The sequence below is a fragment of the Bos indicus genome, chromosome 5 (assembly GCF_029378745.1).
Source record: "Bos indicus isolate NIAB-ARS_2022 breed Sahiwal x Tharparkar chromosome 5, NIAB-ARS_B.indTharparkar_mat_pri_1.0, whole genome shotgun sequence".
In the NCBI taxonomy this organism is placed as follows: domain Eukaryota; kingdom Metazoa; phylum Chordata; class Mammalia; order Artiodactyla; family Bovidae; genus Bos; species Bos indicus.
The window spans coordinates 40,507,616-40,530,397 of NC_091764.1; the positions used below are offsets into that span (position 1 = coordinate 40,507,616).

Here is a 22,782-nt window from a genome sequence, read left to right on the forward strand (position 1 = left end):
TCCTTGGAAGAAAAGTTATGACCAACCCAGATAGCATATTGAAAAGCATTACTTTGCCAACAAAGGTCCATCTAGTCAAGGCTATGGTTTTTCCAGTAGTCATGTATGGATGTGAGAGTTGGACTGTGAAGAAAGCTGAGCACTGAAGAATTGATGCTTTTGAACTGTGGTGTTGGAGAAGATTCTTGAGAGTCCCTTGGACTGCAAGGAGATCCAACCAGTCCATTCTGAAGGAGATCAGCCCTGGGATTTCTTTGGAAGGAATGATGCTAAAGCTGAAACTCCAGTACTTTGGCCACTTCATGCAAAGAGTTGACTCATTGGAAAAGACTCTGATGCTGGGAGGGATTGGGGGCAGGAGGAGAAGGGACGACAGAGAATGAGATGGCTGGATGGTATATCTGACTCTATGGACATGAGTTTGCATGAACTCCGGGAGATGGTGATGGACAGGGAGGCCTGGCGTGCTGCAATTCATGGGGTTGCAAAGGGTCGGACATGACTGAGCGACTGAACTGAACTGAACTGAGTTCATCTACTCAGCATAGATAACCAAGTGATATGATCTGAGCCCCCAAGTCACAGATTTTTGAGGAAACTAAATCAATTATTATTTGAATACTTTCTAAATCTCCACCTATTATATATGATATGGGCATAGTCTCAGAAAAGAAGAGGTAGAGTAGTAGTAGGGGCTAAGGATTAAACCACTAATAATTATTTTTAAATGGAAAATAAATTAATATATAAAATTTTATATGCTGTAGCTCATCTGGGAAATAGGCATTTACTAATTTATTCTAGCAACAGGATTACATCTACATTACATCTACATTATCAAAAATGCTGGAAAGATACCACTGGTTTAATAACTTGATAATCAATATTTTCTCTATATTTGGGATTATTTGACTAAATCTATTTAAAATTTATGATTTGTGGCACATTTACACAATTTTAACATGAAAAAATAAACTTCTAAAACTAATTTTGTCTCCTGATTTCAGATTAACACTGGAGGAGCCTTACTGATTCATATCTGTGAAATTATATTTTCTGACTCTCAAAGATAAAAAGGAAAAGAAAAACAACAAGAAAAACAACTGATTTCTCTCTACATCATACCAGAAAATTTCTTTTTCTTTTGACCTTTGTAATATCGGAAAAATAATTTAAGCTGTTTGCATCTCCTCCCCTGTAAAATATGACAGCGAGGGTGTTGTGGGAAATAAAAATTAGGAGATTATTGAAATTTAATGATAAATTGAACAAAAATACTTGGTATCATGACTCAAATACAGTAAACTCTCATTAAAAACTATTATTAATATTAGCCAGATCTTGTATTAATACTACTGTACTAAGATGACATTTTAGTAAACTATTAATATTATAACTATAGATCATGAATGTCTTCTGGAGTTTCTGTGAAATTAAATAAAACTATAAGATTTGGTAAGTTTAAGCATTAAAAGTCATAAATAAAAACAAATGAATTCAGGGAAAAAAGCACCTAGCTAATTTTCCCTATAATAAAACTCTACATTAGGTTTATAATTTTTAAACACTACAGTAGAAGCAATTGATGAGATTTTTGTAGTATTTTAAGGTTAATATTACACCTAAAACTTCATAAGTTGCTCACTAAAGCTCTAGGTAATCTACTCATGGCTTTCTGTTTTATATGAAAAGTTTACTGCTACAATACAAAATCTGACAGAATTAAATTGCCAGAATATTATGTTCAAAGTCAAATGCTTAGGGAAGAAAAAAGCAGCAAAAGAAAATATATGTATAAACTAGGAAATATCAAAAGAGTTTTCTTAGTTCTGATTGCCTACTTTTTATACAGGGTGCTTATATCAGCATTATATTGAAATAATCCACATTGCTTATGATTCGTTGGAGGAAAAAATGGCAACCCACTCCAGTATTCATGCCTGGAGAACCCCATGAACAGTATGAAAAAGTAAAAAGATATGACACTGGAAGATGAGCCCCCTCAGTTGGAAAATGTCCAAACCAGGGAAGAGCAGAGAGCAACTAAGAATAGCTTCAGAAAGAATGAAGCATCTAGGCCAAAGCAGAAATGGTACTTAGTAGTGGATGTGTTTGGTGAGGAAAATAAAGTTTGATGCTATAAAGAAAAACATTGCATAGGAACCTAGAATATTAGCACCATGAATCAAAATAAATGGGGTATGATCAAGCAGGAAATGACAAGACTGAACATCGACATCTTAGGAATCAGTGAACTAAAATGGACTGGAATGGGTGAGTTTAATTCAGGTGACCATGATATCTACTACTGTAGGCAAGAATCCCTTAGAAGAAATGGAGTAGGCCTCATAATCAATAAGAATCCAAAATGTGGTACTTGAGTGCAATCTCAAAAATGACAGAATGATCTCTGTTTATTTCCAAGGCAAGCCATTCAACATCACAGTAATCCAAGTCTATGACCCCAACCACCGATGCTGAATAATTTGAAGCTGACTGGTTCTATGAAGACCTAGAAGACCTCCTAGAACTAACACCATAAAAAATAATAATAATAATGTCATTTCATGCATAGGGGATTGGAATGCAAAAGTAGGAAGTCAAGAGATACCCAGAGTAACAGGCAAGGTTGGCCTTGGAGTACAAAATGAAGCAGGGCAAGGGCTAATATGGTTATGTCAAGGGAACAAGTTGGTCATAACAAACTTTCTTTTCCCACAATACTAGAGACAATTTTACACATGGACATCACCAGATGATCAATACTGAAATCAGACTGATTATGTTCTTTGCAGCAAAAGACAAAGAGCTCTATACAGTCAGCAAAAATAAGACCTGGAGCTGACTGTGGCTCAGATTATGCACTCCATACTGCAAAATTCAGGCTTAAATTTAAGAAAGTGGAGAAAACCACAAGGCCATTCAGGTATGACCTAAATTGAATCCCTTATGATTATACAGTGGTGGTGAAGAATAGAGTCAAAGGATTAGGTCTGGTAGACAGTGCCTGAAGAACTAAGGATGGAGGTTCATAACACTGTACAGGAGGCAGTGACCAAAACCCTCCCCATGTAAAAGAAATGTAAGAAGGCAAAGTGGTTGTCTGAGGAGGCTTTACATATAGCTGAGGAAAGAAGAGAAGCAAAAGGCAAGGAAGACAGGAAAAGATGCACCCAACTGAATTCAGAGTTCCAAAGAATAAAAAGGAGATATAAGAAGGCCTCCTTAAATGAATAATACAAAGATATAGAGGAAAACAATAGAATAGGAAAGATTAGAGATCTCTTCAAGAAAATTGGAGATACCAAGGGAACATTTCATACAAGGATAGGCAAAATAAAGGACAGATATGGTAGGATCTAATATAAGCAGAAGATATTAAGAAGAGGTGGCAAGAACACAGAAGAACTATACAGGAAAGGTCTGGATAATTAATAACCTGGTTGATTATGATGGTGTGGTTCATCACCTACAGCCAGACATCCTGGAGTGTGATGTCAAGTGGGCCTTAGGAAGCATCACTACAAACAAAGCTAATGGAGGTGATGAAATTCCTGCTGAGTTATTTCAAATCCTAAAAGTTAATTCTGTTAAAATTCTGCATACAATATATCAGCAAATTTGGAAAACTCAGCAGTGGCTACAGAACTGGAAAAGGTCAATTTTCATTCCAATCCTAAAGAAGCGCAATGCCAAAGAATGTTCAAAGTACCGTACATTACATTTATTTCACATGTTTGCAAGGTTATGCTCAAAATCCTTCAAATTAGGTTTCAGCAGCATGTGAACTGAGAACTTCCAGAAGTACAAGCTGGACTTAGAAAAGCAGAGGAACCAGAGATCAAATTGCCAACATTAGTTGGATCATGGAGAAAGCAAAGGAATTCCAGAAAAATATCTCTACTTCTGCTTCACTGACTATGAGAAAACCTTTTGACTGTGTAGATCACAAGAAACTGTGGAAAATTCATAAAGGGACAAGAGTACCAGACCACCTTACCTGTCTTCTAAGAACCCTGTATGCAGGTCAAGAAGCAACAGTTAGAACTAGACGTGGAACTACTCACTGGTTCAAAATTGGCAAAGGAGTATAACAAGGCTGTATAGTGTCACCCTGCTTATTTAACTTACAGGCAGAGGAATCGAGATTGCCAGCTGATACCACTCTAGAGGCAGAAAGTGAAGAGGAACTAAAGAGCCTCTTGATGAGGGTGAAAGAGGAGAAAGAAAAAGCTGGCTTGAAACTCAACATTAAAATTAAAAAAACAAACTAAGATCATGCCATCTAGACCCCTCAGTTAACGGCAAAATAGATGGGGGAAAAGTGGAAGCCATGACAGATACTCTTTCCCTGGGCTCCAAAATCACTGTAGACATTGACTGTAGATATGAAATAAAAAGACTCTTGCTCCTTGGGAAAAAGCTATGACAAACCCAGACAGCTTATTAAAAATGAGGAAACATCACTTTGCTGACAAAGTCCATACAGTCAAAGCTATGGTTTTCCTGTAGTCATATATGGATGTGAAAGTTGGATTATAAAGAAGGTTGAGCACCAAAGAACTGATGCTTTCAAATTGTGGTGCTGGACAAGACTCTTGAGAGTCCCATGGACTAAAGGGAGATCAAACCAGTCAATCCTAAAGAAAATTAACCCTGACTATTCATTGGAAGGACTGTTGCTGAAGCTGAAGCTCCAATACTTTGCCCACCTTATACAAAAAACCAACTCATTGGAAAAGACCCTGATGCTGGGAAAGATTAAAGGCAAAAACAATGGGGGCAACAGAGGATGAGATGGTTAGATATCATTGTAGACTCAATGGACATGAATTTGAGCAAACTCCAGGAGATAGTGGAGAACAGAAGAGCCTGTCCTGCTGCAGTCCATGGGGTCAAAAGGAGTTGACACCACTTATTGACTTAACAACAACGTATATGAGTATGTGTGCTAAGTTGTTTCACTTGTCCGACTCTTTACGACCCTGTGGATAAGAGCCTGCCAGGCTCTTCTGTCCGTGGATTCTCCAGGCAAGAATACTGGAGTGTGTTGCCATGCTCCTCCAGGGTACGTGAATATATAATTCATCAAATCAATAGTTAAGAATACTTTAAATGGTTTCCAGATTCAAAAGTTTTGGTAGTTGAATGAATAATTATATTTTAACTGAAAGAGACCTATATAACTGAACTAAATTGCTTATCTTCGAATGAGAATCAGGCTGAGAATTAGGAGTTCAGACTGTTGTTTATGGCTGAGATACTATGTAACTAGAAAATTATTCTACAATGTATTTAAACAACTCAGGGTGAAATCATTAGTAAGCCATCAGAAATAGATTTACAAAGGTAGAATAAAGAAAAAGACTTCTGTAATGGGTCACTCTCTAAATTTACACTGAAAGAGCCACAGCTACTAATGATATTCAACATAAGAGAAAGTTTGATATAAATTAAACATGTCAGTTGGCCACTTTTATGATATTCCACACTATGATGGTGATACTTTGACATTTGCCCTTAGAATATAAGGAACACAGTATTAAGTACCAAATAATTGACAACACCAATATTACAAAGTGCTCCAAATTAGTTCTAATTCTATATCATGATACAAAATTATAAACCAAAAGTAATCTTGATTTTACACAATACCCTGTTTTCTAGAGAAGAGATACTAGCTCTAATAAATGAAATGTATAAACTATAAGCTTCATCAGCATAAATAACATCTAATCATTGGTCTAATGACTAGGCTAGAAATTCTGTGACAAGAGAAAAAACATAATTTAAAAATTAGGGATAGGGAAAAAGAGGAAACATCCATTCATTCTACAAATACTTGTTGAATACTTGTAGCTTGGGACTAAATGCAGTAAGAATACAAGGATGCAAACCCTTATCTGTGACTTTAAGGATGTTACCTAGATAAAATGTGATCATTTTGCAAAATATGCAAATACCAAGTCATTATGTTGAACACCTGAAACTAATATAATGTTTTTTGCCAATTATACCTGAATAAAAATGTCACATTTTAAAATATATATGTATATACCAAGACAGACAAAGTAATAAATAACTAGAGAAAGTAATAAATAACAGGAGAAGGGAAAACAGTGTTCAGTTAGGTGAAGAAAAAGATCCTAAGTATAGGAGAATGGCTCTCTTGATTCTAATATATTAAAAAAACAATTATAATATACATAAAAACCTTTTTTGTCATTTCATAAGTTTTCTGATTCACCTACCTGTTATTTCACTGCTTGATGTAATCCCTGGAATGGAAGCTACTGAATTGGAGAAAATAATGGGAAAAAATGTTTTATATGGAAGGAAAATTATGTTTCTGATAACATCTATGGTCATATATAAAATGGATCAACTTGAAATTAATGTTTCAGAGATATCTGATTAAATAGTTAAATAGATATCAAAACATAAAGTTAAAGTTTAAACTTTATAGACCACAAGTAAGAAGTCAAGACTCTTATCAGTTTGTACAACATTTTTTTCTAAAATCTTAAAAACAAAACAAAAACAGGAAAAAAAATCTCCCCCAAAAAATGTAATTGCAAAGGTATAAATAATACTGCAAAAGGAAGTTTTGGATTTTAAGTCCCTCTTAAGTTGTGGTTGATGATTATTGCTTACCTGTGCCTGAGCTATTGGTGGCCAGTGTAATTGCTATACAAAGGAGGAGACAAATATTTGGAAATGTATGTTCAGATGGTTTTGAAAGACAAGATTATAAAGTATTTATTTAGACACAATTAGATATCTCTAGAATGCAAATAAACGATGAAATGCAACAGTTAAGTTCATTTATCAGATGCTTACACATTTTAATATACTCCTGTACTTCTTTGACCACTGCTTTGATTACAAGTGATTCAATTAAAGCTGAAATTCTTTGGTGTCAGTTGAAAAGAAAATATAATTTATTTTCAAGGAATTTAGCATAGAATTTTCTTCTGTAGCCATTTTTTTCCAAATTAGTAACATGCAGAATGTTCTTTTTAGGACACATGGTCTCTAAATAGAGAAGAGGTTCTTCAATATCACAATTGGATGTAGACCTTACTATTTGGCATTTAAGAAATAAATAAATAGAAAATAACAACTTTGGGGGAAAGGACCAAAATGCCTGAGTTGCAAACTCATTCATAGCTTATTTAGATGCTAAAAAACAAATTAGCTTTTTTTTTTTTTTTTTTACCTGCTTTGGTGCTTAGTATGGAGGTAGCTGTTGTAGTAGAAACTGTTTGGGGAAGACAATATTTATGAAAATATATTACTTAAATAATTTTGCTGGCAAATTTATTTCAAGAAACCAGTTGCCATAAACTCAATAAACATTTCTGAAATTGTATGTGGAGGTTAATTGACAAAACAATCTTTCATTTAGATCAGTATTAATAACTCTGCTTACTGTATGTCCAACAAAAATGATTAATTATTTTCTGTTATTACCATTTAACCAAAATCCCACAGGAACTTTATTAAGTCTATTTATGGGCCAAGATGAACTCTGCACTTAGCTTTAGGAAACTAACCTATGATAACTAAAATAAATATCACTTCACTGATGATCACATACTAAATACATTATCAAAACCTAAGGCTTCCAATTTATAATATCTCTTAATTGACATTACCTCCAAATATTAATCAATGAGAAATAGTATGTAAGTGTACTGCAGTAACTCTAAGTACACTTACCAACCAGTGCATTTAAAGTTCCAAACCCAAAGTTAAACTGCATTTTGCCCAGTACTGTCCTGAATGGATATAACTAAAATAGCCTTATACCTTGCAAGAAATACACAAGTTAAGAAAAATAAATTAATTATTTTTTCTGTGTTCTCACCTCCCAGAATAATCATGATTTCAAAATATTTACTTCACAGGAGATCACATTCACTTTTTTATTCCATTTGTTCAAATTATCATCTAAAAATGTCAAGCTTTGGATGATGATGTCCAACTAATAATAATAAGCATATAATACCTATTTTATATTCTAATCACATTACTAACTTAAGTCATAGGAGTATAATGAAATTATATTTTGACATATTTTCTAGTAACAATTTTAATTTGAGATTTTATATCAGTATATTTATTAGCATATCTTTTACTGGCACAGATTCATGTGAAACTGTAAATGATTATCATAAAAAGAAAGCAGAAATACACATTTAAACCATAATGATGATTTTACCTGTATATGTTGAATTTGTTGGAGCAGTTTCTGAAATAATCACAAATTACTATTATTGACAGAAATGAAAAGTTGTGAAAAAAATTCTAAAACTCAAGTTGCCTATGAATTACCTGTTTCTTTTTTATTTCACTTCTTGCAATTTCAAATACACAAAAAGAATCATTTATATATTCTTTTGAAGTTTATTGAAATTTCTTTGTAAGATATATGTTGCATATGAATAATCCTTCAAGTAGTTAATTCTATCTATGTAACTATCATCTTCCATCCCATCCCTTTATTAAACTATTTTAACTGATGTCTCACTTCTTAGTTCCCAGAGCCTACAGACAGGCAGGAGTAGAGCAAGAGAACTGCCCCCATCTACCAGTGGTTTGAAGTGCCTTGGCAGCATTGGTTTTGAACTGACCCAACATAAACAAACACACTGAAATGGAATTGTGTCAATCCACTGAGGAACAGTCTAAAGCATTAAGTACATACTCCTCTGCTGTTGATGGTCTAAAAAGACTCCAAACTCTTTATCTCATCTTTCCTAAATCAATTAGAGTAAAATATAGTGACTCACCACTGCACTCCAATTCTCCTGCGATGCAATAGCTGAAAGTTAAATTATAAACAAAAAAAGAAACAATCAAAAAGAGAAAGAACTTGAAATTTTTAACTCCTAATTATATACATCTCCTAAATTTAAAGCAAAAAATTGTCTAACAGTGAAGATGAAAACAAAACCAAATAAGAAAAAAATAAATAATTGTTTCCCCAAGAGCATGCTATGGATTCAAATTTGTTTTGTTTTTGTTTTTTGTTTTTCCCTGTACTGTTTCCTAATCTTTTCACTGAGGAATTCTTGCGACCTAAAAGAATGTTTGGAATCAAGCTGTAAAGTTAGTTCTTACATTTTCAGTTTCAAACACAATGTTTTTTGATGGACATGCTGCTCTAGTACAGACGTCCTCTTGAAAGCCTATAAACATGATCTTACATTTATAGAATGAGAACTTTCCTTTTACCCAAAACAACACAGTGACATTTTCTCTGCTGTCTTTTCCACTGATTTAACAAATCATTAGTCAATATGTGGATTTAATGAAAACACAAAATAACCAAAATAAGTAACATAAAACTGAACCTAAAGCTGACCTCATTTAGAAATAACAGAGTTAAAAATATATTCATTGATTCTTTTTCTTGTTTTCTACATAAAAATGTAAGAAACAGAACTATTGGACAGTTAGAGAACATACCATGTTCTCCCACAGTTATCTTGGATCACTCCACCAGCTGGTACAATATCATTATAGAAGCAGCTGCACTCAGCCAAACTGACGCACTTCATGGTGTTCTCATCCAGGTAGGGAGCACTGTCCGGGCATTTGGCGTAACAGCCTGTGTGTAAAAATGGCCCTCAGTTCATCTCTATTTGCTGAAACTCCTCAAACTGCATTATATATTTGTACACTTACTTCAATGATTCCAAGAACCGAAGTAGATAACAGCATACTTTTAGTGAAAAACATATAAAATTGAACAGGATTCAGATTCTTTGGCAATGAAATATCAACCTGAGAACTTAGAAATTTCAGCTGACTTAATTTTTCTAAAATATTTCCTAAATATTTTAAGTGATTTACTACTTTAATGACAGCCACGGTGTTGAACCTAACACAAGACTTGGATAGGTATGTGTCTTGAAACGTGAATGCCAATTCTATACTTTCGTGAATACCAATTCTAAATACTATTTCATCGGATAGATGAAAATAACCCAAATCATAATAAAATGGGCTGAAAATATCCCAAAGCCTGGGATTTAACATAGATATGACTGTCAGAGAGTTTTTGTATCATCTTGTTTTCTTGCCACTTCTTTATTTTTATCTAAGATATGTAATGCTAAGAGTACTTTTTAACTGTGGGTATAGTTAACTGGCCTCCATTCAAGTGAGACTATATTATATGTTGCATTCTGCAATGATAGTCTCAACAAATACCTTGTCTAATGAAACGTATAAAGATTGCTAGTAGGATGAGAGCACTATGTTCTCTCTCTCTCTCCTGTTAAATAGATAATTTATGTCTAGAGAAAATATTCTAATGCAGAAATATTAATGTCATAATAAAGATAAATAGCTATTCATTAAATTACAAAATGTAAGACACTGAACTGCCAGAAACTAACAACATTTCCCAGTTTTAAGATATCAGTATAATTTGCACCTTTTCGCCGATATTATTAAAATATGTCTTACCTTCTAAAAGTGCAGAAAATTTCTGGCCAATTACTCGATCTTTGCATGTTTTGGCAGTCACTGTGCCACAAGGTTCATAATGCCAGCTGAATTCCCCAGGTGCATTATAATAGTCACAGTAGACAGCTATGATTGAATTATATCAAATTACTTGCATTCATTATATGACAATTTTCAACTTTAATATTCCCAAGCATTTTTATGAGAGATTTTGAATGATACTAACAATAAACAGACCTAAAGTATATCATTCTGTCTTATTAAGTCCTTTGGCTGTATCCAAATTGCCGTATAAGCCAAAACAATTTTAAAAAAAGGAAGGGAAACTTATAGAATCAAAATAGCATTTAAAAAAAAGTCTCACAATAAGGTTGATTTTAGGAAGAAGAGTAAACATTAACTTTTCCAATTTTTGAGCTATTTTAGATCATACTCTACATTCATGGTTTTAATGTCTAGCCTTAAGTGAGGAAAATAAATCTCTAGGAAAATTGGTCTTTTTAAATGTAAATAACAGTTCCCAAACGAGGTAACTATAATATAATATAATATAATATTTCAATATGTAAAGCTGTACATAATAGGCCAAATAAAATGCAGATTTAATTTCAACATTTCTCATTTGTCACATTTTCTCTTACAATACCTTCCTTTGGAAGAAAAAGAGTTGACTAATTTCTACTAAAGTTACCACATTTCACACATATCAAAATTCTGTTTATATTCATATTACAGTTTATCTTGACTAGAGCTCTATAAACATTTTCATGATGATGTGTGAGGACTTCAAACAAAAGTGATATGTGAGGTAAATATTTAAGAATATGTAACTATACTAACATAGGTAGGCAGTTCATTGCTCATCTATGAATAAGAAATATTTTCCATCAATATTCAATCTTCCTCTGTGAACAGAACTTTTGAAACTAAAATTGAATTTGATGCACCATGTTAAGTTCTATATTTTCTTAAATAGGTATTTTTTTCCATCACTAACAAACATATTAACATGTTTTTAAGCCTGTTTATGTATGCCCAAGAATATGTATTTTCTAGAAAATATGAGAAGATTGATTGTCTCAACAAAACGATTCTAATTATGGTTTAAAGAACAGCAACATATGAACTTCACTTACGACAGAGATCTGGTTTTCTCCATGTGACACAGACTCCAACTGCACTGCATGCCTCTGCGTACATTGCCACAGCCGTGCAGAATCCCAGGTACTTCCCCTCCATGTCACAGGCACAAGCTTCTTCAATACACGCATCATAGTACTCATTGGGGTCCACCTAAGGAGAGCACAATACATGAGTCTCTGAGGGCAAAGCCTGTGCCTGTCATTGCTCTCAGGGCCCCCTACCTTGTTGTGACACTCTCTGAAGGTGCTGTCCCGAATGATCTCACACTTCCGCACGGCCCAGGCTTTACAGTATGGATTTGAGTCACATGGGAAGGTTTGAGCAACTGTGTCTGAACATTCTTGACTTGTTTTCCAACTATTTCCAAATTCCAGTGTTCCAGCAGCTACTGAGGAGTATCTTGTGGTGAAATCATCCTTCAGATCACCATTGTTATTTCCACAGAGACCGCACACCTGACCCTACATAGATCAGAAAGAGTACTGAAAAAGTGTGTTATGCTAGAGATACATAGACAGATAGATTTAGATAGATATATGATAGAGATATTAAGATTGTATACAAGTTTATTTTAAATTCCAAATTTTGGAAGAAAACCAGAATCTGTAGATAAGCTTCTCCTCCCGTTTAATATAAGATGTCCTATATTGCAAAATGATCTAGTACTGATCAAGATAGATGCCTTAAGAATTAAAAAATAATTACATTCACTAGCTTCAAATCTGACAGGACTATACTCTTATGTTCTTAGAATATTTGCTCTGAAAACTGCATTCATTCTATCTATACACCAAGCAACCAAATATGGCTAAAATAGAGTTCATCAGGTTTATTGCATTTATTTTCCATCAAACTCTATCATCTTTGATCACATTTAATATTACATGTGAGATTGAACAAACATGTAGCATTGCTCTATAATAAATATTGCCATTCTCCCACTTTCTACCTTTGAACATGTCCTCTAATTCTCAGTAGCAAAACTGATTTCACTTCTACCATGCTATTTGCAGACTTCCCCAGTGGTTCAGTGGTAAAGAATCCACCTGCAATGCAGGAGAGTCACAGGAATCACAGGTTCAATCCCTGGGTCAGAAAGATCCCCTGGAGGAGGGCATAGCAACCCACTGCAGTATTCTTGCCTGGAGAATCCCATGGACAGAGGAGCCTGGTAGGCAACAGTTCATGGGGTCGCAAAGAGTCGGACATGACTGAAGTAGACTATCTCTCTGTTTGCTATTTGCTCTGTTATGGTATGTTGATATATATATATATACATACACATATGAAAGTGATATACATACATTCCAGCGTGGATCCAGTATAACAGAAATTCTTGTATTTTTGTCCCAAATTATGGTTATTCCATTTAAAAATTTCAGAATCAAGTACAGGCCAACGGTATGAACAGAGTATGAATTTCCATTGAGTTCACATTCCTTACTTTCTGTAGTTTTGACTGCTGTGACTTTACCATCATGCAAGACAATATTTTGATCCTGTAAATTAAAATACAGACTTACTTACAGTAACATCAATCTTATTTGGCAGTTCATAATCCTAGGGGAAAAAAATAGTACTGTACCTGAAAAGCAACTATAATTTTTCTTGAGCATGTAAGTCCATCCTCACAGCACGGGACGCTTTCAGTTAAAATACGGAATGTGCCATTTTCACGACCACAATAATCCTTTAAAAATTAAATTTTAATAATAATTTATATCAGGAACATGGAACTCAATTACAATATTTGTATCAGACAAATATTTCTTAGACAGTGACACCTTATACTTAATAAATTACCATATGTTACATTATGGAATTTCCAAAAGACAGTGGTTATCTGTTACAAGTCTGTAGTCTTGCCTGAGTCCAAACTAACTTCTTTGATTCAGTTCTTTTCCCATTACTTCCATACAAGCTTAGAATTATACCATAGATGTGTATATATATATATATATATTGATATACAAACTTGATATTCACTCAAAACTCATGCAAAACAATCCGTATTATGGAGCAAGCATGGACTCCAGAATCTGACAGATCTTGGTTTGCATATGGCATTTTCTTCATGTTGCTTAACCTCTGTAAATGTCAACTTCTTCATCTCCTTCATGCGGATAATAATATAAGCGTTTTATATTATAAATGATTAAATGTATAGATTCACTTGGAAAAGAAGCACTCATAAAATGGTAACTGTCATTGTTGCTGATAGTACTGTTGCTAAAATAATGACATCCAACATTTATTGAGGACTTATTATGTGCTCCAATATTTTCTCTAATTTGGTTTCAAGTAGGGGCTATTTCCATCATACAGTTAAGGAAACTGAGACACAGAGAAATTAAGGTATGTACCCAAAGTAAATCACACATCTGAGAAATGGCAGAGGCAGGAGTGAAATTTAGGCCTACTGGCTCCAGAATCATCATTACATTATACTATATTTTACTGCCTTCAGGAAACATATATGTGGCATTTTTTTTTAATTCACATTTTGAGAATAAAATTCCCCAGAGTTCATCTAATAATTATGAAGTAAATAAAAATTGTTTAAAAACACACTTGTAATTACCTCGATAAATGAATACTGGCAGAGACCATCAAAGCTGTAACTTTTTCCATCAAAAGTTCTAACATGACCTTCCCCGTAGATATGACAGGTGGTTTGACATTCATTTTGTGTACAGTTCCAAGATCCTTTTATGCAAGTACTAGAAGAAAACAATGATACATTGTGGTAATTGTATCATGCCAAGATTATGACTGAACTCATATTGCTTTTGTAAAGAACTACAAAGCATACCAGTTTAACTTTTGCAGTTGTCCATTATATGATGTTCAACTTTTAATGCTGTATAAAATTTGTTTTTAAAATAGTTTTTCTAATTACATCTGACCATTATTTTTCCAAATATCCCAAAGTATGACTCCTTTCCCATAAAAATAAGAGCAGATTGTATACTTTCTAATATCCAAAACAAATAAAACAGTAATTCTTTATTACGTACCATTTGTTGCAGCCAACTGAGGTGACACTTCCTTGGTCATACTCTCGTCCACCAAAAGAGCAAGGGCAGTCATCAGGAAAGACACAGCTCCCTTTAGAATTTCGAACCATTCCTTCAGGACAGTAGCACCCGCGTTTGCAAGGCAAGTTCTCCTATAGGAGTAAATATAAAATATACACCATGAGGCACTAGTCTAAATTCATTGCATTATCAGTTGTATTAATACTTAATGCACAAATAAACCAAGTATACAGTTAGAATTAGCACTTGACAAGTCAAAATGACACACAAAAATAATATGACCTTCTAATTATTTTTCTTTGATGTTTTAATTTCCATCTTCACTGAAACAAAATTTCTTTTAAATAAAAGTTTTCAAAAATCTAAACTCTAAACCATGTTACTTACATCAAAACTAGGTATGTTCCGAGTGCTACATGTACTATCAACTCTCCTCTGTGCCTTAGGATTCCTACAGTCAACATATTCAGCCCCTCCAGAACAATTCTCTGTGAGACAAAGGAAGTTGTTAGTCAAGGGCCTCTTGATCTGCTTATTTTAACCAAAGTAGATATCTTAAGCTTGCATCGTGATTTCAAAACTTACGTAGTGTCAAATCAATGGGAGTCTGGCAAAGAAGAATCCCATCTCTACAGACACTGGAAATAAAAGAAAATTATAAATTAAAATAAAGTTTCAATGACAGCTTAATACACTGTTATAGCAACTTTCATCCCTCATTCACAAACCCCCTGCTTTATCACGAATAATAAGATCAATGAGATACAGTCCCCCAAAAGATGCATGTGCATGTGCTCAATCATGTCTGATTCTTTGCAAACCACCAGGCTCCTCTGTCCATGTGATTTCTCCAGGCAAGAATACTGGAGTGGGTTGCCATTTCCTCCTCCAGGGGATCTTCCCGACCCAGGGATCAAACCAGTGTCTCCTGTGGCTCCAGCATTGGCAGGTGGATTCTTTACCCCTGAGCCACCTTGGAAGCCAAAAAAGATGCATAAAATGTAACAAATTATACGATATAACTTGTATCTGTTATAGGAATGTACAAATAAGGTTATTATGGACATGCAGAAAACTAAATGAAAAAGATGGCTGGATTTTGATGGATAAGTAAGTTTCAACAGATGTTGCTGATAAGATGCAAAGCTGTGACAAAGGAAAGAACAAGGCACGTTCTGATGACTTGTTTGGATAGAAGGTAGGATACATAGGGAGAAGTGGTAGAAGTAAGTTATAACCAGATTTCAGATAGTCTTAAATGACATGCAAATTTGTTTCTATTCTTTAGGCAACTGTCACCATACAATGTTTTTGAGCAGCTAAGTGGCACAATCAGAATAGTGCTTTAGATACGACATTCCAGTGACAGTACCAGAAACATGACAAAGAGAGAACAAAGAATGGTCAGTTAGTTCACACAGCAGTATAAATAAGAGGTTTTAGAGATTTAAAACAGGATAATGCTAACACCATCCATAATTTGGAGGTGCTAGCCTAAGTTTTATTAAAAAGGTAATCTGCCGATTCTCCAGCATTTACTGGGAAAGTATTGTTAACCAAATCCCAACCAAATGTTTTGTGTACTTTGTTGATTAAAAGGAGTTGTTACACGTTCTCCTTTAAAATGACCAAATTATTATTATTCATTGCTAAATGATATCTTTTTAAAATTAATTAATTTATTTTAGTTGGAGGCTAATTGCAATCTTGTGGTGGTTTTGCCACACATCAACATGGAACTAAAGAAAAGAGAGAAGGTGCATCCAAAGATCTTTGGAATGACTGCTTCACTTTTGCAGTTATGTTTTTAAGAATTGCTATTTCTGTACATGAAATTAGAAATATAGATAAATTACTTTGCCCAAACTGCAGGAATCACAACCTCCTTATCCATCACAAAAAGTTATAGTTTTTCAATACCTCCCACCACCCTGGAACAAAGTTTTAATTCTGGAATATGGCCTGGCTACTTTCTTCTTTTCCAGCACAATCTTGTGTAACAACAACCGACATGTACAATACTATTTCCAGCATTTCCTACATTACTGCATTCTGTTTCCTTGACTGGAAGTCACTCTTCACACTCCAATTTTGTCAGGAAAAAGATTCATCCCTTAGGAAAACTGAAATGCTGGTCTCTTCTGAGAAGTTGTGTGGTTTTTTTTTTTTTTTCTTTTTTTCTATTTTAAATCTCCTGAGGTAGCAACTGGCCCTTTCTGGTACCATATGATAGTATATAAGCCTCTTTGCAATAGTCTGCATGATGCTTACTCTGAGTCCAAGACAATGACCACTCATCTTTGCAACTCCAGTGCTTAGCACAAAACCTGGCACATGGTAGGCATTTACTGAATAACTGTTTGTTGAACGATAAATGCTGAGAGACAACTAGGAAGCATTGCCTGAATATGAAATTGCTTTGCATTCTCTGTACGTAGCAGCTCCTAGAATATTTTGCTACTGTCATTTAAAACCAAACATGAGTGGGATATATCAGCAATGGCCATTACAGTGAAATGTACACTCCAGGTAATATTAAACTTTAATGAGAAATACAAAATTTAAAATGTGGCAGGTCTAAAGAAGATTTCATCCTAGCAAAAGACCATTTCTTTGAAAAGCAAAGTCTCTTGATTTTAAAGTCATAACAAGTATATATGTAATTTCCATACCATTTATTGTCATCAATATGGATCAGTTTGCCTGGTTGCATGACCTCATCATTTATGTAGCAGTCACACTGAGATTTTGAAACACAATTTCCTTCATTATTCTTGTACATTCCATCAGGGCAAGTGCATCCATCAACTGAAATGCCTTCCATATCACAGCTCTTATCTCTTTCTGACAATGATCGGCAAGAACTATTGCAGGTTTTTACGTTGTACTTGAAAACTAGGCCACTAGGACAAGATTGATCTGTTGGTATAGGGAAAATATGGTCAGCATGTAAATATCCAGAGTAACTAATAATCTTAATTCGACTTGATGTATAGTATTATAGTGAATTAACCATGAGTTATGAATAATAAAGGAAAAGGTACTTGTCCTTTTTTTCTGTCAGTATTGAGACACTGCTATAATGTTTACACATTCCATTGGAGATAAAGCCCATAAACAAGATACTTCACTGCTCTCAGGCAGCTTATATTCCTTAGGAAAAGACAATCGTGGTACATGCTAAAAAGCAAAATAGGAAGCTCTGAGTGTGTATAGCTGGGAACCTGTCCATAGTGAAGAGGAGGGACAGATAGACAGCATGAAGATAGCCTAGAGAAAGGGAATTCTATATTTGGAGAACCGACTTAAGTTAGAAGAGAGGGGAAAGTGAAAGTGAAGTCATGTCCAACTCTTTGCGACCCCATGGACTGTAGCCTACCATGCCCCTCCCTCCATGGGATTCTCCAGGCAAGTGTACTGGAGTGGGGTGCCATTTGCTTCTCCAGGGGATCTTCCCGACCCAGGGATTGAATCCGGGTCTCCTGCATTGCAGGCAGACCCTTTAACCTCTGAGCCACCAGAGAACCCCACAGAAGAGAGGGGAATTCTTTCAAAGAGCAAGTAAGAGAATAGAAACTATAAACCTTGTAAGCAGTTTGGTTTTTAGCCTGAAAGCCATAAAATGCCACTGACTTGTTTTAGACTGAAATGTCACATGATCAGGCTAGTTTTATTTGGTTTTACTTTAAAGATTATACTGATTTATCTGTAGAAATTGAATTAGAGGGAACCAAGACTGGATATAATACATTAAGGCTGTATATTGTCACCCTGCTTATTTAACTTATATGCAGAGTACATCATGAGAAATGCTGGACTGGAAGAAGCACAAGCTGGAATCAAGATTGCCGGGAGAAATATCAATAACCTCAGATATGCAGATGACACCACCCTTATGGCAGAAAGTGAAGAGGAACTAAAAAGCGTCTTGATGAAAGTGAGAGGAGAGTGAAAAAGTTGGCTTAAAGCTCAACATTCAGAAAACGAAGATCATGGCATCTGGTCCCATCACTTAATGGGAAATAGATGGGAAAACAGTGGAAACAGCATCAGACTTTATTTTTGGGGGCTCCAAAATCACTGCAGATGGTGATTGCAGCCATGAGATTAAAAGATGCTTACTCCTGGAAGGAAAGTTATGACCAATCTAGATAGCATATTCAAAAGCAGAGACATAACTTTGCCAACAAAGGTCCATCTAGTCAAGGCTATGGTTTTTCCAGTGGTCATGTATGGATGTGAGAGTTGGACTGTGAAGAAAGCTGAGCGCTGAAGAATTGATGCTTTTGAACTGTTGTGTTGGAGAAGACTCTTGAGAGTCCCCTTGACTGCAAGGAGATCCAATCAGTCCATTCTCAAGGAGATGAGTCCTGGGTATTCATTGGAAAGACTGATGCTGAAGCTGAAGCTCCAATACTTTGGCCACCTCATGTGAAGAGTTTACTCATTGGAAAAGACTCTGATGCTGGGAGGGATTGGGGCAGGAGGAGAAGGGGACCAACAGAGGATGAGATGGCTGAATGGCATCTCCGACTCTATGGACATGAGTGAACTCCGGGATTTGGTGATGGACAGGGAGGCCTGGCGTGCTGCGATTCATGGGGTCGCAAAGAGTCGGACACAACTGAGGGACTGAACTGAACGAACTAAAGAAATAAATCAAGAAATAAATATGCAAGGATTAAACAAACATGTTTTTTAGTCAGTAAGTCGTGTCTGACACTTTGTAACACTGAGGACTGTGGCCTGCCAAGCTCCTCTGTCCACGGGATTTCCCAGGCAAGAATACTGGAGTGTGTTGCCATTATTTAAAAATAAAGAAAATCATCTTTGAAAGAACCAAAAACAAATTTGTAAATACACACACCTAAGCTATACATTAAATTAAACTACATACTAAATTAAACTACATATGGATGTGAGAGTTGAACTATAAAGAAGGCTGAGTACCAAAGAATTGATGTTTTTGAAATGTGGTATTGGAGAAGTCTCTTGAGAGTGCCTTGGACTACAAGGATATCAAACCAGCCAGTCCTAAAGGAAATCAACCCTGAATATTCATTGGCAGGACTGATGCTGAAGCTCCAATACTTTGGCCACCTAATGTGAAGAGACGACTCATTAGAAAAGACCCTGATGCTGGGAAAGAATGAAGGTGGGAGGAGAAGGGCACCACAGAGGATAAGATGGTTGGATGGCATCACCAATTCAATGGACATGAGTTTGAGCAAGATCCAGGAGATTGTGAAGGACAGGGAAGACTTGGCATGCTGCAGTCCATGAGGTCGGTTGCAAAGGGTCAGACACAACTGAGCAACTGAACAACAGCAACAAACTACACTAAACACACACACACACACACCTGTTGTAAAACTGAGAAGAAAGTAATCTAAAGCCTCTATTTTGCTTACCACATAGCCCAGCTCTCCATCCTACCATGGAAGTTTCCTTCTCAGCACATGCTTTCACATAGTTGCCTAAAATTGTACACAGGCAATCTTGGCTATTTTCACAAGTACAAGTGTATTTTTTGCATTCCTTTAAAATAAGAAACAAATTCATATTATGAAAATATTCAGAACAGGTAAACTGGTATAACAAATCAGTTTATAGCCACTTCTCTTCTGGAAAATATTTTGTCCTTGAAACTTTTGGAATTATTTTATGTCTCAAAATATGCAAATTAGCAAATCAAATATTAACTGAGTTTTCCAAGAACTTAGAGAAACTTATTCAATATTTTCCTCATGTGGGGTTATTTTCTAGTCCCTCTTTTTTGAGTTGGTATATCTAACAATTGAATAAAGTAATATAATCCAATTTAAACTTAAATGTATGTGTTAATCTACTGAAAATGGCCGTTATTTGAACATTTTTAATATCTGATGCTTCTTTTAGTATTATAAAAATATTTCTCAAAAAGGGCTGTTAATGTTAGACCTTCACATACCTCATGATATGGTTTAGGGTCCACAATTGAATGGCAAGAAGCAAAAGGACCACTCAAATCAAGAAGAATTCCACAGTGCCTTTCAGCAAATCGTTCTGGAAGAAAATTAATGCACCCAACACTAGATTAAATACCATAATTTTTTAATTAAAAGAGAAAGTGTAGATTTTTAAAACTATACTCTGCTTTGTGTCTTTATTAGAACAATTGGTTTTTAAAGTGTTATGCTATAATTTATCATGCAAAAAAAACATGATATAATAATAAGAAACAAATCTTTATTAGCTTTGGACTTTTATATTAAATCAGTTAACCTTTTTCTAAAGTGCAATTTCTATATAAAATATGAATAAGGGAACCAGATTATTTGGGTAACTTTAAAGTACATATTTATGTTAAATTATGAAAGGTTGGTGCTATCACCCCAGAAGGTCAAATCAGTGTTTACCATTATCAATAATTAAAATACAATAATTTCACTTAGCTGCTTAACTGATACTTGGCAGATTTATCAATAGTCTTCTGTTAAATTAATTGAAGATAGAATTCACAAAACAACCATTTAAGTTAAAAATGTTTTGCTCGGTGGTTTGCAAATTCTTAAGGATGATGATCATGACTAGCATAAACATTGCTAGAATTTTTTTTAACTATTTGCTGATTGACTTTTAAAAGTTACCATCACCAAGAAGCAATCAAGGACAATGACTGAACCTATTAAAAGGACATTGAGGCCAATTATTCTTAAAATTCTGATAAACTTGCAACCAGGTATCAATGCTTTTGTGTAAATATTACTAACATCTTATTATTGTTTAATTTTCTGTATTTTATTTTATTAAGTTATATTTAAAACACTGAAAATTGAAAGAGTTATTTACATATCTCTCAAAAGTGTTAACATATAGTCTGCTTAACATAAATTGGCTTGGTTTCTTGTGAGATGTATATCTTTTTTTTTACCTATTCTCATTTTATTTTCATTGCAACACCCACAAAATAAAATAATGACAAAACCTTGAAATGTGCATTACCATACTGATGTTAATGCATTTATCAACTCATCTTTTAAATCAAAACAAATAAATGAAACTTCAAAAGGAGTCACTTTAGTAGTTTATAAACTGATTAGATATTTGTTTCAAGTAAGCAGATTAATTAAGAAATAACAAAATAACATTTCATTATAATATATTTTAACTTACCTTCCATTGCATTCCATTATTTATGAAAGAAGCAACATAAAATGAAGCATATGTTAAAATCAATGACACTAGAGGAACATTTAGAGAAAGACTCGGACTCAAAACACTTGGATTACACCTTATATAGAACACTCTATCTAAATCTCCATATCACCATCCACATGAATGGGAATAATAACCTCATCCACATCCTTCACCACTCTTTGTAGAAATAAATTGAATTATCAATAATATGTATGAAAGTCCTTGGTAAGCTAAAATGTCAGCAGAATCATATAAGGGTACAGCTTTTCCACTAAAATCTCTATTTGGGGGTTGGTATAACTAATATACATGATGGCAGTGGTTAGGAGACTGGATGTAACTACAGCTGTACCGCGAAGTGTCTCAACAATTTGGGTGAGTGTCGCTATTCAAAGAAATGATCCCTTCTACAACTATATAAAATAGAAATAATAAAAAGAAGTGATGAGTGAAGTCTCCTCTAACCCTATCATTTTAAAACTATGGAGAAAACTGTATACAGAGGAAAAGAATGGGTAGAGAAGACAACAGTGTCTCTTCCTCCCTCCATTCCCGAATGAGAAGCTTGTTTTCTAAGAGTGCCATCAGCTAGTCAAATTGTTTCTCCACTGTTCCCTCTAAAGCTGAAAAAGTTCACAAACACTAGCTGAAAAAGTAGATTATCTAGTAGTTTCATATTATTACCAGAATAAGTTTATAATTCCAATAACAAATATCTAAATACAGAGTTTGAGGTTCAATAAACATTACCTTTTTCTATACTGATGCATGAAGCAGTGCTAGCTTTAGGACAAGGCATCATTTCCCAAGAACTAGCAAATGCCTGAGATGTCTTTTCTAATATGTTTTGACTTGACATGAAATCATCCTCTGCTCTGTTGTTGTGGGAACCACAGAGTCCTGTAGAAAGCACAGAACAAATTTTAGCATCTTCTCACCTTTG

General features: G+C 34.6%; 1 protein-coding gene across 1 annotated transcript in view; it reads right to left on the reverse strand.

Moving 5' to 3' along the window:
* Nucleotides 1-22,782, reverse strand: part of LOC109558392 (mucin-19) — a gene marked incomplete at its 3' end in the record, with an annotated part of 89,670 nt that overhangs the window by 32,208 nt on the left and 34,680 nt on the right. The window contains exons 23-41 of the mRNA XM_070788755.1: nucleotides 22,590-22,739; nucleotides 20,611-20,705; nucleotides 20,072-20,198; nucleotides 17,333-17,579; nucleotides 15,246-15,298; nucleotides 15,048-15,148; nucleotides 14,640-14,791; nucleotides 14,204-14,342; nucleotides 13,208-13,312; nucleotides 12,927-13,121; nucleotides 11,844-12,083; nucleotides 11,616-11,772; nucleotides 10,480-10,605; nucleotides 9,475-9,616; nucleotides 8,796-8,827; nucleotides 8,225-8,254; nucleotides 7,220-7,261; nucleotides 6,655-6,687; nucleotides 6,252-6,293 (exon numbers count right to left, since the gene is read on the reverse strand). Coding sequence (XP_070644856.1) covers nucleotides 6,252-6,293; nucleotides 6,655-6,687; nucleotides 7,220-7,261; nucleotides 8,225-8,254; nucleotides 8,796-8,827; nucleotides 9,475-9,616; nucleotides 10,480-10,605; nucleotides 11,616-11,772; nucleotides 11,844-12,083; nucleotides 12,927-13,121; nucleotides 13,208-13,312; nucleotides 14,204-14,342; nucleotides 14,640-14,791; nucleotides 15,048-15,148; nucleotides 15,246-15,298; nucleotides 17,333-17,579; nucleotides 20,072-20,198; nucleotides 20,611-20,705; nucleotides 22,590-22,739 — 2,208 coding nt within the window. The remainder of the gene's footprint in view (nucleotides 1-6,251; nucleotides 6,294-6,654; nucleotides 6,688-7,219; nucleotides 7,262-8,224; nucleotides 8,255-8,795; nucleotides 8,828-9,474; nucleotides 9,617-10,479; nucleotides 10,606-11,615; nucleotides 11,773-11,843; nucleotides 12,084-12,926; nucleotides 13,122-13,207; nucleotides 13,313-14,203; nucleotides 14,343-14,639; nucleotides 14,792-15,047; nucleotides 15,149-15,245; nucleotides 15,299-17,332; nucleotides 17,580-20,071; nucleotides 20,199-20,610; nucleotides 20,706-22,589; nucleotides 22,740-22,782) is intronic.